Source organism: Dermacentor silvarum, unplaced genomic scaffold (assembly GCF_013339745.2).
Source record: "Dermacentor silvarum isolate Dsil-2018 unplaced genomic scaffold, BIME_Dsil_1.4 Seq154, whole genome shotgun sequence".
Lineage (NCBI taxonomy): Eukaryota > Metazoa > Arthropoda > Arachnida > Ixodida > Ixodidae > Dermacentor > Dermacentor silvarum.
In genome coordinates, this window is record NW_023605774.1 from 17,256 (window position 1) to 33,659 (window position 16,404).

Below are 16,404 nucleotides of genomic sequence, written 5' to 3' on the forward strand. Positions count from 1 at the left end.
TTAAGCACAAGGAAGGAGGGAAGGAAGGAAGGAAAGAGTGGAGAAGGAAAGGAAGGGATGTTAACCAGTTTAGCACAACCGGTTAATTGCTAAGCACAAGGTTTTGGAATCAAATCCGAGCCAGCCCGGCCGGATTTCCATGGGGCTGAAATTCAGGAACATGGTCTAAAAAAATCAAATTTTGGTGATTTACGTGCCAAAATCACGACATTATTATGCGGCACGCCGTAGGTGACAGACTGTGGAATAATTTTGACCACCTGTGGTTCTTGAATCTGCACCTAGTGAATGGTACACGAGAGTTTTTGCATTTACCCTCCATCGAAATTCGGCCACCGGGGACGGGGATTCGAACTCGTGCCGTCGGGTTTAGCAGCGTAACGCGAAAGCCAATAGGCCACCACGGCGGGTAACACCGGTGTACCGTGCATTCGGTGCACGTTAAAGAACTCCAGGTGGTCAAAATTAATCCGGAGTCTCCCACTATGGCGTGTCTCATAACGAGAGCATAGTTTGGCGTGTAAAACCCCCAAATTTATTTTTTCATGCAACAGAGTTGAGATTGACTGCGAGAAGAAAAAAAGGAAAAACGTGGGGAAAAGCAAGGGGGGGGGGGGTTATGTATAGCAGAAAAATGGGTCTCTAGCTCAGCCCTCTGCCCCGTTTTCTACCAATGCCTTTCTTTCCCCTCACTCATAGTCTCTAGACTCACACTGTCCAGATTTCCAGGTAGTAAAACAGCGTTGCAGGAGCTCAATTTACGGAGTTGCAATAGGCGGATCGGCGAGGGAGTTCAAAAAAATTGCCGCAGTTTCACCCGAAAGGCGAAGCATCAATTGCGATAGCAAATTAGTAGAGAGCTATACGGAGTAAGGATAGTAGTTTTATCAGCTGTATAAACTTGGACATGCAGCAGCACCAACAACGCGCAGAACTGTTGTCGACGCCGACGGCGTTTTGCCCGCGTTCGCACCGAACGCGCGCGGCGTTTTTATATAAATACGCATTTGGTGCCGCAGCTAAACGTCGCTTCCCCTCCCTCCCTCCCGTCCCCCCACAGCCTTTCGCGCGACGGAAAAAGTCGCGTTTGCTTTCTATAAATGGAAAGGAGGAAAGAGGTGCATAAATCTGGAGCCCTTGAACACTGTAACTTGGCTCACTATCTGCTCCTTGTCCCGCCGCCCCCGCTCAAGCCTCAAGGGGTTAATAGACAGTTTTAGCAGAGCGTTGCTTACGCTCCGCTCCGCTAACATTTCACGCACACCACTGACTGCATGAAGTAAGTTGATTTCGCTTGTTTGACAAGCGCGTCTTCCAGAGACGCCAGTCGCGCGCGCTCAACGTGGCTGTAAAACGACAACGCAACCAGTAGACGCACCGTAACGCTCCGCTCACACGGCTTCCTAGCGGAGCATGGGCAACGTTCCTCGTTCCGCTGCCGATGTGAGCGTTGTGCGCACGCGCATTAGTGTTAGCGTTCCGCTGAGCAGCTGTGCGAAAAGCCATAGGATACAACGGTCTGAGCGGAGCGGACCGTCAATGCTCTGCTGCTCGTGCTATCCAGTGTCGCTCATACTCCCCGAGATACTTCACCTCGGCACAGCAGTCAGCGGTCACCGGCCCATCCACGAAGATTAGTGGAAGCATTCAACTATACAACGGATGCGGACAAACTTGTTTTGGCCAGGAACGCCAAGAGACCCGGCTATGTACGAGCGAATCGCTGGGGAGAACTCGCCGACCAGGAGCGGCTTATCTGTAACGCTTCCGCCATCACCTCCTCCTACACAACCAGTGCTCTGGTAAGTCAATCAAAGCACCTCGGTGCTGACCTTACTATTTCGTTTCTTTCTTTTAAGCGTAGCTTTATAGGCTCACAAGTGTCGGCAGTGGTGGTGGTGTCCCGCTGAAAAGTGGGCTGATCCTGGTGATAGTGCAGAAAGGGTCCAAGCTCAATGGCAGATACCAGGGACAAAAAAAAAGAAAGAGAAAGAAAGAGAGAGAGAGAGAGAGAAAGTAAGGAAGAAAGACAACCGTCATGGAGGTCAGAGACACACACGACAAGCTTCGCTTACCCCCATTTTCTCGACAGGGGAAGGAAGGGCTGGTGATTTTTTTTTTCTTTTTTTACAGCAGAGTTGTTAAAGGCTCGCTAGGTTGGTCTCGTTGTCGTGCGCAGCATCGCCGAGCTGGGAGAGCAGGAGCTGGGAGGCAGTGAAGTTAGCGCTCGGGCTCGTGCCACTGCTCCGGTGTTCGTAGTTGTCGTCGTCTGCTTGCACAGTTAGCTGCGTTGCCGCTAATCATTCCAGCGTAAAATTTCACTTCTCTTCGGTCGTCGTAATTGGGAGGCCGCGTTTACGCGGCTATGAGCCATTGCTTAAGGGGGTATGAGCCATTCGTGAGCAACTGACGACCTGTCCTAACGCGTTTGAGCAACGCCGCCCCGAACGCGCTCGGGAAAGGACTCGTCATCGACGTAGCCGATTCTAGCGTGAGGGCTTCCGAAGCCCAGGCGAAACGTCAGCGAAGAGCCGCGGACCCCGAGTTGAGGGAGCGCAATGTTGAGGCCAAGTGTCAGCGTTGTCTTGCCCTCCTGAAACCCGACAACGGTGGTTCATGCCTCGGCAACGCCAGCGCCTACTTCCCCGGTGCGACGGCTAGGTTTCAACGTGAGCTTCTCAACCGGAACGTTCATGATAGACATGTTCGGTTGGATGATGCTCAACAACGATACGCCCATTCTTATCGTGGGGGGCAATATTCACTACAACCGACCCACCAAAGTCACAGCTTCACTGGGTCCGTCTTCACAGTAGTGGAAGGGCTGTGATATATATATATATATATATATATATATATATGCCACTGAAGCGGGCAGGGCCTCCGCACCGTGTTGAAGAAAGACGCGCCGGAAAAACTTGTGCGATGCAGGAATATGCCTCTGAGATTCCTTGAGCTCGGCACTACATCGACTAGTTATATTGCATTGAGAGCTCGATGAAGCGAATGAATTGGAAAGGCGTAAAACTGCGGGAACACTCAGACAAGTCGCACCACCCTGACTGCAAGGTAGTCGAAGCAGAATCATTGTGTTGGAAACAAATTGGCCGCCATCCCGCCCTGCGAACGTGAATGTCCAGTGAAGCTGTATCAAACACCACACATGGTCGAGCACTGTATTCGCGCTGTTCTTCTGGTGTCTAATTTCCGTGGTCTCCTCCTAGCAGTCTTAGAATGAACTGAATGAGTTGCTAGACGGGCCTCCCTTTTATATATGAAAGCGTGGTGACGTCACTATATATATATATATATATATATATATGACTGCAAAGCAAGATACGCCGTTTGCCTTCAATTGTTAACCTGGCGTTTTGTGTTAAGGCTACGAAATTTTCCGACACACGAGAGGTATACAGCTTCGCTGTAAAAATTATGCGTGGCTCTGCTACCGCAAACGCCAGAGACCGGCGGAGCTGGGGAAAGCCTAGTAAAGTAGTGGCAAACCACACACTTTGTTTTCTGGCGCTCAGGATTTCTTCGCGATGTTCTGCGTATTATCGCGATGAATTCAACCGGCCACGTTCATAAGCCTCCGGATCTTCATTTCTTGGCCTACGCGAACTCTCGGCTTCCCCCAATCGAAACTCAGGATGTTCCCTTCTGCGACGCTTGGTTTCAGCTTCCGTAGTTCTCGCTTCTGTCTTTTGGAAGCAACTAGCTAGTGCCCAGTTGTCTGGTCAAAACCTGCCCCGCCGCCGCCGCCAGAGACATCGGCTGCAGTCACGGACACCAGGTGCGTTCGGTGCGAACGCGGGGAAACGCGATCGGCGTCGGCAGCAGCTCTACGCGTCCCACTACCACATGCCTCTCTCCTCCTCTCCAAATCGCATCCGCTATGCTTCGCGATGATAATATTATACTCTGTTTTCACTCTCTTCAATTTCTCCACGAAATTTTCCGGCCGACGAGAGGTATACAGCATCGCTGTATTACTTAATTTGCATTTCCTACCTTTACGATCGGTTTACTCCGCGGTGAGAGGTTGGTTTGTACGTAATACGTTCAAATTCGTATTCGTGCCATTGTCGTCCAGTAAAAGTAAGACTTCTCTTCGCAATATACTGTAGCCAATTTCAAGCCGGCGTCGCCACCGGCGTTTCGTTCGCGCGTCTCTTTTAACGTAAACGCGCCTCTCGGGGTTGTATGTTGCAAATCTTATCTCGCGTCTAATCGAACAATTATCTTCCTGCCGAATTACCAAGAGAAACATAGTAACAATTCTTCTGGCATGTGCGTGCGTGTCCGTCAGCTCATTGAGTCATTTTTTTTATTTTTCTCGCCTCGCAGGTACGCCGAAAAAGAACCCACCATGGCATCCAGGCTGGCCTCCACGACCAAGGTGACGTGGGCTTTCCCCAGAGGGGTGACAACGCCCTGTGTAAGGCCGTCGGCATTCTCGACTAAAGCACCTGTGCTTACAAGCCGATGCGCGTGGTTGTGGCCTGCCGGTGGGCACACAGCTTCATTGGCACATATATTAGAAGCTTATCACGGGTACGTCCGTGCAGTCCCGCTCACGCTCTCTGGAAAGCCGCAGCCATCGGTAAGCACAGCTGGCTGCCAGTATGCACAAGCGCCTTTCCCCAGTACAAATTCACCGTATTCAACGCCATTGGGCGATGTGAGTGATGACGTGGCGCCGCGCGGAGAAGTTGCGTACCAGGAACCTGCCCACACCGTACAACACTGGACGCTTCTTGAGCTGAGGGAGCGTTACGGGGATTCGGAGACTGACACGACATACAGTATATACATGGAAACCAACGTCATGGACAACTAGAATTTGGAGGCCGACTACGCTGACATGACAGCTGGGATACCGAGTCAGTGGAGACTCAAGACACGGAGGCTAATGCACGGACCTTCCTGACCAAGAGGAGTCAAGTGCTCTCAAGTGTTCCCACGTGTAAATCGTGGATGAATAAAAGTCTATTTGAGAAAGGAAGTTGAGTAGTTTTGTCAGCGCTCTTGTGGACCATTACCATAATTCTGCAAGATGACTTCCCTGCAGTGTCCTTTTTCTTCTCTCCATGGCCTAGATCCATGTATGCGTCCGCTAGAATAGTATGGCGGGAAAAATCGTGAACAGGCGGAACGCACGGACCGAACAAACACACCAGCACTGCGTGCGTCCTTTCGCAGTGTTTGTCCTTCCAGTGGTCAAGCGACGTTCCCTCCTGGACGGAGCGTCGAAAGTGTTTGTCGAACGCGGTGACTCAGAAACCTGAAAAGCGCCGAAAGGCATTAGCATTGAAAGGCATCGGTGCAAAAAAGCAGCTCTGATTTAAATCTGTCCACCCAGCGGGCGACCGTGTCATCACATTGCAGATGTCATCACATTGCAGATTAAACCAAAATTTGTGCCCCTGTGTGCGACTAGTGCCGTTTTTCGCAGGACCGGCATCGATGCTCACAGTTGGGTGCCTCGACGCCAGTGCAACCATAGACGTGGTACTGAGGCACCCGATAGCTCGGAGTACTGAGCAAGTCAGCCGTACTTTCTGAAGGATGTTTCGGCCTAAACTGCACTTTTATATTCAAAACTGCGTGGCTCATGAACATTTGCGGCTTGGATACCGCAAGATATATATAGAGAGTTGACTCCTCTTGCATTGCACATGTGCGCCATGTCTGCTCATGTATTTTGCGGGGAAAAAAAGAATGCTTGCAAATTTAAAATGTAGAATTTTGTACGACTATTCGCACATTGACTGCTTGGTTATAGCAGACCCTGTCTTGTGTACATAACTGCAATTTCGTCATTCGGTGTGAACATTGTAAATTCGAATATAAAACGGGTACTGTCCTGCGAAGCTTATATCAAGCTTCTTATTGCTCTTGTAAGTGTTCTAGTAAAATGTGGCCAATATAATAGTGCAAAAAAGGGACAGTTAGGTGCGCATTTCGTATGAGTGAATTTGTGACCAATTGCGCCTTTCTTCGGAACACACACTGAGGAGCAGCACTGTTCATGGCTATTAGCACGGTTGCACGTCAGATATCACGAATACCTGAACAGCAATTGCCGGAACAAAATATCGCGAATAAGGTCAAGATCCAAGTCATTAAGAGGGACGGAATTTAGGCATACAAGGATCGGTATAATGTAAGGATTTATTCCGCTCTATTCTTTTTCTCGTTTATTATACCCCACTCACAGCCGACCAGTCCGGGGGATAACGTAGGCGAAGCGTCTACATAGGAGGGCTGTCTAAGCTCGGAAAATAATAGAACTGTAATAGAGTTAGATTATCCCAACTAAGGTTACCACTTGACATGAGACGTGTTTCAACGTTTAGCGTTCATGTTATCTGTGATTAACATTCATGAAGGTAGTTCCAAAAAGGTTTTTAAAAAATCCCTTTCATGACAGGTGTCACAATGAAAAAGCATCATATTAACGAGCTGGCAATCCTCGCTCGCACCCTGGGAAACTCGGTAACATTAAATTCGTGCAGTGTGATGGTATATGGTACATGTGTCACACATACTCAATAATCTCATATGAACACACATGTTTGATACGTGCTCTCGTATGACCATGCTTCTTGGATAGGTGGCATTTATGTGTCATATGAGATTTTCTTATATATTGGGAATCTATGGAGTAGGCGTTACCTGACCGGGGATTCACTCTATAAGCTCTAGGAGAACGTAACACTCGAAGATCGTAAGAACAGCTCATGGTTGGCAGCTGTGAAATCAGCCTTTAATGACATCCCGGTGCGTACAGATGTCACCTGTCTATCAGGAACACGTCTTGGAGACACGAAGTGACTTGTACATCTGGCACGAGGTTTTCACTCATTATTGCTGCCTAATTGACCGTGGCTGTCTTTAGATCTTTTGTCCGCGTCCAAAGCTGCATTCAGAAGTTCTTTATTTCGCACACAAATTTCGGTGCGCAGTTCCCCTGCTCCCTTCCCCATGCAGCGTATGGTAGCCAACAGGACTCTTGACTGGTTAACATCCCTGCCTTCCTTACATCCCTCTCTCTCGGTACGCAGTTGTTTCCGCTTTCGCAGACAAAGGAATACTGCCCCCCCCCCCCCCTCCCATACCACGGCTTGGCGATGCACGCTGTGGTTGTCCACGGATTGATTCTAAAACCTCCTTAGATTCTTTACCGTGCAAGGGCAATATCAGTGCTCCCCCATAGCTTTGGCTCCTCCTGCACGGTTCTCTTGCGTGCACGAAATAAACGGGCCTTCTGGCGATCCACCGAAGTGCAGCCATCTTGGAATCGAAGTGGTGGCCTCGATCACGGTCAGGAGCAGAACGTTGCATCCGCCGCGAAAGTTTGGTGCCAGCTGTCGCTTTCCGCATGCTGCGCCGTACACTAATGGGGCTGTAGAACCGATGATGGATGCTGATGCTCCCGGCGGCGTAGATCGAGTGCACGTGGCCGTGAAGAGAGCGCGCGCGCGGACTCCGCGACGGCCTGATCAAACATGGCTCCGCCACGAAGCCGCCCGGAGCGTACGAGCAAAGCCTCGCAAGACGACGGCCATGATCGGCACGCTGCTGGCCGCTTCGTGGGTTCTATCGCGGCTCGCCGGTGGATCGCCGCTGGAGGACGCCTGCGGTCCGCAACCCAGTACGTTTGGATGTCTGGTCGGCCTATAGCGAAATGGTGCAGCCCAATATTGGGTGCAGAGGCCAGGGGGGTTACAACCCCCGAATCACCCCCCGTCGGTGCGCCACTGGGTGCAGCCCAATATTGGGTGCAGAGGCCAGGAATCCGGCAGTTTTCCATGCCTGTTCGCCGAATAACAGCGCTTGCCCACTACTGCCTAAGAAGCCGGTGGCTGTGTAGTGTGGTTGAGTGCGGTGTAGTGGAGCGAATTAGCGCATTGTCATGCAGTGTAGTGTAATGTAATATAATGCAGTCCGTTTTATGGACACGATATATTGTATATCAACTCTCAAGAAGGGAGTGAACAAAGATACGAGAGATTACAATTTAGTTAAACGAAAAATAGACGAAATATAAGTTGAATATGGGAAAGCTTGTGACCGGAGGTAGGAGAGAATGGGAGAGCCACAAAAGAAGGCAACTTATTTAGATTTTTCATTGCTGTCTGTACTTTTGACACATGCGTAGCAGCAGTGGAGCATTGAAGCAGGAGTTGCGTAGAATTCGTAACATGTTTATTACGACCGAAAAGAGGAACACGCATGAGCATTTTGATGTAAACGCCGCGAAAGCAAAACCGTTAGTTTTCTTATAGAATGAATTTAATGTCTAAGTGCGGGACTTCTTCGAACATATAACGATCAGCTCGGTAATGTACAATCACTGCCACTAATGGAATGGAGTTATGTTCGACCTTTGTAAATGTTAACCATGCACACAAGACATGCTGGCGAGGGCGAATAAGTCATTTGGAATAATGATAAGATGAACATTATTTTTATTTATTTTGGTACGTACATTTTTTTACGTAATAAGCATTCAAAAAGCAGAGGCACGAGAAACCTTTAGGTTCTCAAACGAGCTGTATAAAACCAATGTACGTGCAGCTTCCTCTTTATTTCTTTCTTTCTTTCTTAATTTTTTTTTAATTTTCTAACATTCAGCGCCTCAGTCGTAGTGCCAACGAGTATGCCAGTTTCGTAGCTAGGCCATAGTCATTCGGTTGGGTAATTTACTTGCTTACCATTTACCGTGTAGGCGCCAACAGCAAGCTCGCGAATAACGGTTCCATCGTTGAATTGGTCGCACTACGGCCACGTACGCTGTGTGTGTGGGAGGAGAGGTAAGTGGGGGAGAACTAACGCCTCCTAAATAGCAGGCCTGCGCACTCTGCTTTATGACGTCATGCCACTTGGACGGAAATTTCCACTGTCAAGCACGGCGTGACGTAAGCGGTGACACCAAAATCACCGCGGTTCACTCGGCAGCATCCCCATTAGATTCTATGGCAGTCGGGCAACGTAGCATCACGTCATGGATCGAAGTGCACAAGCCTTGTGCTATCTATAGGAGGCGTGGGGAGAACACGGCGGTAGGTGAACGAGAGAAAGCGCCTCAGATATGCTGGCCGTTATTTTGATAGAAGATACTTTCTTTGTCAAAGCCTGTCTGGGGCAATTTGTCAAGACGACCCTGTCTGAGTGCGAGAGCACTGTATTTACTCGAACGAGTGCTGACGGACGACAACGAGGCAGGGACGAACAACTAACCATTTAGACCTCAGCCCCGTTTGCCTTATGTTGTTCCTTCTCCTGTCCGCGTGTTGTTTTGCCGTTCCCTCATAAAAGTCACATCCCTCTGCGAAGAGAAAGTCGACGGGTATTCATGATTCTACCAAATACAAAGGGTGCTGCCGGCTCAGCCAACCAAACTATTTCCTTTAGCCACATTCCCTGAGTGCTCATATACCTGTATGTGTACGGTGCGTCTAAAATGCTCAATAATAAACAAAAAAAAATCACACACACTCGTCTTTTGTTTGCATGCGCAGTTACTTATAGAGCTTCGAACGTTTGTGATGACGCCCAGTGTTCTTTTTTTTTTTCTTTTTTTTTCTTTCTTTCTTTTTTTTTTCGCGTAGACAAGAAGGAAATGATGTCCATGCTGACGCCAGCAGCAGATATGTTCGTCGACTGCTACGAGAACTACGACCAGTACGGAGTTCCGTCCAAGTACCTGACAAAGGTAAGATCTGGATGAAAAACATTTTCTTGGACGTCAAGCGCATGCTTAGCTTCCTCTTATCAAGCTATTCACTACTGATCCTTGGGAAGGATCAGTAGGGATCAGGCACTTGACCTTTTGTCATTTCTTCTTGCCAGTCTTCGCTACAGCAGCACTTTGCGGCAATAATACTGGCTAAAGACTGACGTAGCTGGGCTACGTCTACTGCTCGTAATATATCAGAAACAGCCCCAGATTGTCACTTTCGTACATAAAACTAAACATGTCTACCTATTTATTTATTTGAACACTAAGTACTCTGTTAACACACACACACACACACACACACACGCACACACACACAAAAGTAGTATCCTAGTAGGCCCATTTTTTTAGTTTACCTGGAAGAAAAAAAAAAGCAGGTCTCACCGAGATTTGAACTCGGATCGCTGGATTCAGAGTCCAGAGTGCTAACCGTTACACCATGAGACCATCAAACATGTTCCGACGCCGGGAATCGAACCCGGGCCTTCTGGGTGAAAGCCAGATATCCTAGCCACTAGACCACGCCGGAGATGTCGAAACGCGCATTGTAACTGCTTGTTGAGCCGGTTCTGTGTCCGCTGGTGAAAACAATCTTGTAGTGACAATGAAAGAGAGAAATGAAGGAAGGGAGAAAGAAAGTGGTGTGTCACAAGATATACGCACAGGAGGGCAAAATCGCGCCTCATTGATACTGTACGAATAGTCCAATATTTTCTTTATTTTTTTTCTTCATTCCAGTTTTAGTCAAATAAAAATTTCAGCGACAACGTTTATTAAAGAAAATTATTTTTGCATTTTGTTAGATGACCCTTCTGAAGGCACTTGGCCACTACACAGCAGCTGTCTCGTGGCCACAGTGCTATTTAAAATTACCGATTGCCATTTACTTATCGATTTAAAACGCGCTATCAGAGTGCGCGCGCACACACACACACACAATCACACAAAGGAATGTATAACTACATCCAAATTAAGTTCACCGCAGTCACGTTTAGTCACTTTATTTAACATTTGTAGTGGTGACTGTGAGACGTCCGCTGCATCGGCTATATGCGACATGCACCGTTATCTTGTCACTTTGCTATGGCACTCACTTGCCATGGTCGCCAATGAGCATGGCGGCATGATGACGAATGTATGACGACGATAGAATGACGAAGAATGACGTCGATGGAAAGGCGGTATGATGACGGTGGTATGACGACAATGAGGTAACGATTGTTAAATTATGACGATGGCATAAGGACGTTAGATAGATAGATAGATAGATAGATAGATAGATAGATAGATAGATAGATAGATAGATAGATAGATAGATAGATAGATAGATAGATAGATAGATAGATAGATAGATAGATAGATAGATAGATAGATAGATAGATAGATAGATAGATAGATTCAAAGCGCCTGAAGTAGGCAAGGAGTGCTAATCGCGTACTATCCCTAAAGTGCACGTTAATCTGTAGTGACGGCGCCACTCAGACATCACAGCATAACCCTTGTTTATTTTTCCCATCGTCCTTCGGTTTGAGCAGATTGCATTGACCCAGACGTTCGCAGGTGCTGCCGACCATCTGTACCGAATACGACGGCTGCCTGTCTTCCGCGCAAGAGGGTGATGGTGACCAGAAGGAAAAGATTGTCCAGTGTATCATCGAGAAGGTCAAGGCCCAACTGGTGAGGCGGCTTGATTTTGGCGTGCGTCTATTATTTGTGAAATTTTCGTGAACCTGTTGCTATCCGCCTATTATTGGATCCGCGAACAATTTTCTCCCTATGCCGCATGGTGCATATGTCGGGAACTGTGTGTTACTCCTTTTGTGGAACAGTGTCCCTACTCGCAGACTACAACTTCTATAACGATAACTTCTATTTTCACCGTGATACCTACCTCTCCAGCATTGCGCGCAGCTGACGTAAAACAGATTGAAGCCGGAAAGCCTGAGTGTCCGGAGGAATTGCCTACGCTTTTGCCTGCATATACTGCGCGCACTCTAACGCACACACTACTGCTAGTCAATCAATCAATCAATCAATCAATCTGGTCTGGTCTGGTCTGGTCTGGTCTGGTCTGGTCTGGTCGGTCGGTCGGTCGGTCGGTCGGTCGGTCGGTCGGTCGGTCGGTCGGTCGGTCGGTCGGTCGGTCGGTCGGTCGGTCGGTCGGTCGGTCGGTCGGTCGGTCGGTCGGTCGGTCGGTCGGTCGGTCTATTTCCTAAGTCTTCAGAATGGATTAAAACTACCAAATAGGCGGCTACATACGCGCTGGTAGATTGTTCTGCCTTTCGTTAGCGAGCTTTCTTTTTTCCTCCTAACCTTTCTGAAGCCGTGAGTGGGGTGATAAATATTTGTCATTGATAGTAACTATTGTCATGGATTAACATATGGAAAAAAATATTCGCGATTTATTATCACCTGAAAGTCAAGAAAAGACAGACTTTCTGGCAAAATAATATTTTACGAAATCTTACCTTGCAACTTACTGTGCGGTACGTTTAACCTATATCTTTTATCTATTATCGACTGCTTCCCATTACTTTTTTTTTTCAAGTCCGAAATGGGAGACCTACCAAAGCCCGCCGATGACGTCAGCGAAAAACTATTCGTAAGTCCGTCACACATGAAGCGAACAGACAATGATATCAAGGAAAACTTTGGAAAGTTATCTGTGGTTTTTAATTGAAATGTATAAATCATAAACTATAATGAAAGTGGATGAAAAAATCTACTTTCGCATTGGAAGATCTTACTTTTTTATTCTTTATCTGAATTCATTATTTCCGGGATTAATATTTACTAATGGTGCAAGCTAAAGAGCTAGTGCAAGAAATACCACCCAAATATCTTTAAACCCTGGCTAAACTTAGCTGAGACACCATGTATAAGATAACAAGGGGAAACGCATATGTCTGACTACGGATCCCTTTCACTGTTATGTGATACATTCTGCATCAGAGTGGTGAGGTTGTGAGTAGCGAGCGATCCGTTTATTGCTAAACAAAACAAAATGCATTAGGCAGAAGCACGACAAAAAAGAAAAAAAGTGTGTGTGTGTGTGTGTGTGTGTGTGTGTGTGTGTGTGTGTGTGTGTGTGTGTGTGTGTGTGTGTGTGTGTGTGTGTGTGTGTGTGTGTGTGTGTGTGTGTGTGTGTGTGTGTGTGTGTGTGTGTGTGTGTGTGTGTGTGTGTGTGTGTGTGTGTGTGTGTGTGTGTGTGTGTGTGTGTGTGTGTGTGTGTGTGTGTGTGTGTGTGCGTGTGTGTGTGTGTGTTTGGGGAAGAGGGAAAGGGAAGATGCGCTCGGTGGGCGTGAAGCAGGACATGGAAGAAAGAGCGAGCTAATGATTAAGTGTGTGAGAGGAAATGGTTAATAAAATTGCAGTGAGTCAGAGTGAACGAGTGATAGAGAGAAAGAGTGAAACATGCTGCGTAAGTTAATGAATGAGGGTTCCAAAAAAGAAATTGTGCGAGGACTCAAGTGAAGTGAAGTGAAGTGAAGTGAAGTGAGTGAGTGAGTGAGTGAGTGAGTGAGTGAGTGAGTGAGTGAGTGAGTGAGTGAGTGAGTGAGTGAGTGAGTGAGTGAGTGAGTGAGTGAGTGAGTGAGTGAGTGAGTGAGTGAGTGAGTGAGTGAGTGAGCAACCGGCTCGACCAAAGAGAGCGCATGAGCTAGCCAGTGATAGAACGAATGAGTGAACGAGCAAATGAGCGAGTGAGTGAACAAGCGACTGAGAGGCCAACTGCAAAAAATTTTGGAGCCCGCAAAAGTTCTAGTTTGAGGCAATGTAGATATATAGGAGACTGCGTGCAAAATTTGATGTTTGAGATACAAGCGGAAGCGTCACAAAAAGGTCGCAAGAAATAGCCGTTCTTGATGCCGAAACTGAAAAAAAAAAAAAAAACGCCGTCATTACCACTCGCCGGAAATTACGCATGACCTAGAGCACGCGGCTCCTGGGCATCAACTCCGAGATAAGGCAGCGCCAGTGGTTGCCCGCAGGGCGCTGAAAAATATCGGGAGGCGGCATTCTGGTACTTACGTCTTAACGACAATCACCAGGTGTACGCGTTGCCTGCCTAGGTCTTGTTAACAAGAAAAATATACAATTATCAGCCCTGCAGGCATTGCCAAGATTGCTTTTGTCGCATGTACTACTACTCATTCATAACAAATTTAGCTGAAGTGAAATTACGTTGCAGTTGACCTTTGAATAGTGTTTGTGTTGAGTGGCTGTGCATTAGGGAAAGTGATGCGCATGAGTTGGTTAGTGATAGGACGAATGGTTGAGCGAGAGCGCAAGCCAGAGGTTGAGCTAGCGACACCAAGTGAGCGAGACAGCAAAGTGGCGCTAGCCATGCAAAGCGGGTTCCGGATATCACTGTCTGCGTTATAGGCGGAACCTGCGTTTGCTTAAGCGGTAACTGTCATAACCTCTAAGATAAATGTGCATGATCTGAAGGCCTCAGTGATAAGCCTGAGGTTCGCTCTTTACTGATGCTTTTCAGTTGCGTCTGCCGCCCAGCGTCCATCCTAATTTCCAGAAATAGCATCGTCGTATCTGTGTAACACGCTTGTTGTAAAACGACAGATTGATGGGGACTTTATGATGGAAGCTCTATTGTTAAACTAACATGGGGGTATTATTAGATAGAGAGATAGAGAGAGAGAGAGAATAAACATCTTTATTAGGTAAACGATTCTTCCATTTCTTTTGCAGGGCTGTAGCTTCCGGAGACCCACCGTGCCGATCACGAACCGCAAAAACTTTTTCGTCTGCATTCACTGGTACCAGATCGCCGTGTCCATCGAATGAGCAACAATCCGCACTGACGACCCGTTTTACTTCCCCCAGTCTGCTCTTTTCAATAGCTAATATTCGGCGGAGAATAAAGCATGTTTTACCTATACAGGCCCTTCACTGTTTTTGATATTCTCCTTCCTCATCCGGCCAATATTTACTACCGCAAATTTCCGGGTATAACGTAAATTCATCCAAAGCGGGGAAATGCTACACCGTGCCAAAGCTATCGAGGTGATGCTGGACATAAAAGTCGTGTGACTGCACTGCGGTTGCCGAAACTCGCGTCAACTCTATATTAGCACAAAGACAACTGTGATTCTATGCGCTTCTATTAAAGAGAAAGAGAAAGAAAGATCTTAATCAGCAACCTTAGAAGCAGCGCCGCCCCACGGCTTCATTCCAGCACGGAGACTTCTGACCTGATAACCTGCCGTCACACATTGTGCCAATATGATCATCCATGTTCAAGATTCCGGACAAGGAGCTTGCTCCGTTGCTCTGTATACTTGAGCGCATTCGGCGTAGACAAAGTTAGTGAACACAGCCGATGTCCTCCTTCACCTCTGGTCAGTATATTTTCGTCAGCGAGAGCGGTAAGCTCGCCAACTACAACAGATATCCGGCTTACCGTTATTATGTGCCTGGTTGCGTAGCAAACTCGATGAGAAACTTGAGGTTCGAGCAACACACGCTTTCTATACGCCACTTTGTCTGACGATGAATGCATGTGCGACAAGCTAGTTGCCGTTGCACCAAACCTTTAGCACGCTTAATTGTAATCAAGCGGTGGTGCACGCACATCTATACTCTCACCGTTTATACTCCACCTCTACGTCAGTAGAGCAGAGAACGCTACCGAAAAAGAGATTAATACTACAAAATCTTTACAACAGAATTAAGACAACAGAAATAATTTTATGACAACAACGCACTGGAACACGCAAACAGTTTTCAACACACGTCAGAACACTCTTATAGAGAATGAAGTTGGTGTGGTTATAAACATTTTGAGGGTTAAGTCACTTGTTGCTAGAAGATGAGCAACACGAGAACAAGGTGAGAGCAGGAGCCAACGTTTCGACAGTCTTCTTCAAGGCGACATGGAGCCAACGTTTCGACAAGTCGACTTGTCGAAACGTTGGCTCCTGCTCTCACCTTGTTCTCGTGTTGCTCATCTTGTCGAAACGTCGGCTCCTGCTCTCACCTTGTTCTCGTGTTGCTCATCGTCTTTAATGTCCATCTCGCGCTTCCCCGTGTTTTTCTTTGTTGCTGGAAGATACCTTGTGGGCCTTTAAAAGGGCACTAAAGATAAATATAATTCGAGTTCTATCGGTAAATTGTCCTTCTACAATACCAAACCAAAAAGAGATAATACAGCACTCTTACCGTGAAAATAGGCTTGGTAAGCCAGAAAAGGCGCAAAAATGAAAGACAAGTGGCGACGCCACTTAGAAGTTCCCGCACCTGCCAGCCGGGACGTCATGAATTCTGACGCCGTATTCTCGTGCTTAGTTTTGTCTTCTTGTTCTTTCTGGGATTTTACGTGCCAAGACCAGTTCTGATTATGAGGCACGCCGTAGTGGAGGCCGTCGTCTGCATTTTCTATTATGAATGAGCTAAAGACTGAAGTAACCTGGTTTGGAGAACATTTATCGAGCCACAATGACCGACATACGAGAAAATACTATGAAATCTGTGACGTCACACTGAAGTGCTGACGCTGGGATTCGGGCGCGAAATGTAAAAGGATAGAACTTTTATCTTAATTTTTAGATGCGAAGCAGCTTATGGTCGGGGCTATGTCCCTCCCTCCCACCGCCGTGCAGCGTCCACACCCCTACTGCGCATGTACGCCAAGCTCCGGCTTC

The 16,404-nt window shown here is 47.5% G+C and overlaps 2 protein-coding genes and 2 non-coding genes across 5 annotated transcripts; 2 read left to right on the forward strand and 2 right to left on the reverse strand.

Moving 5' to 3' along the window:
• Nucleotides 1–1,254: 1,254 nt before the first annotated feature.
• LOC125941734 (uncharacterized) lies at nt 1,255–4,998 on the forward strand. Its single transcript, XM_049659554.1, has 2 exons — nt 1,255–1,802; nt 4,348–4,998. The coding sequence occupies exons 1-2, from the start codon at nt 1,663–1,665 to the stop codon at nt 4,838–4,840; spliced, it is 633 nt and encodes a 210-aa protein (XP_049515511.1). The 5' UTR covers nt 1,255–1,662; the 3' UTR covers nt 4,841–4,998.
• A 2,531-nt stretch (nt 4,999–7,529) lies between these two features.
• LOC119434668 (uncharacterized) lies at nt 7,530–14,632 on the forward strand. 2 transcript variants are annotated; one of them, XM_037701763.2, is made up of 5 exons: nt 7,530–7,657; nt 9,618–9,721; nt 11,306–11,422; nt 12,294–12,347; nt 14,453–14,632. In XM_037701763.2, exons 1-5 carry the CDS (start codon nt 7,570–7,572, stop codon nt 14,546–14,548), a joined length of 459 nt encoding a protein of 152 aa, XP_037557691.1. In that variant the 5' UTR covers nt 7,530–7,569; the 3' UTR covers nt 14,549–14,632. The 2 variants fall into 2 exon arrangements, with proteins under 2 accessions (XP_037557691.1, XP_049515510.1); XM_049659553.1 differs by lacking the exon at nt 12,294–12,347.
• Nucleotides 10,121–10,192, reverse strand: Trnaq-cug (transfer RNA glutamine (anticodon CUG)). Its single transcript has one exon. It is a non-coding gene; the product is annotated as a tRNA-Gln (tRNA).
• On the reverse strand, nt 10,203–10,274 carry Trnae-uuc (transfer RNA glutamic acid (anticodon UUC)). Its single transcript has one exon. It is a non-coding gene; the product is annotated as a tRNA-Glu (tRNA).
• Nucleotides 14,633–16,404: the final 1,772 nt, after the last annotated feature.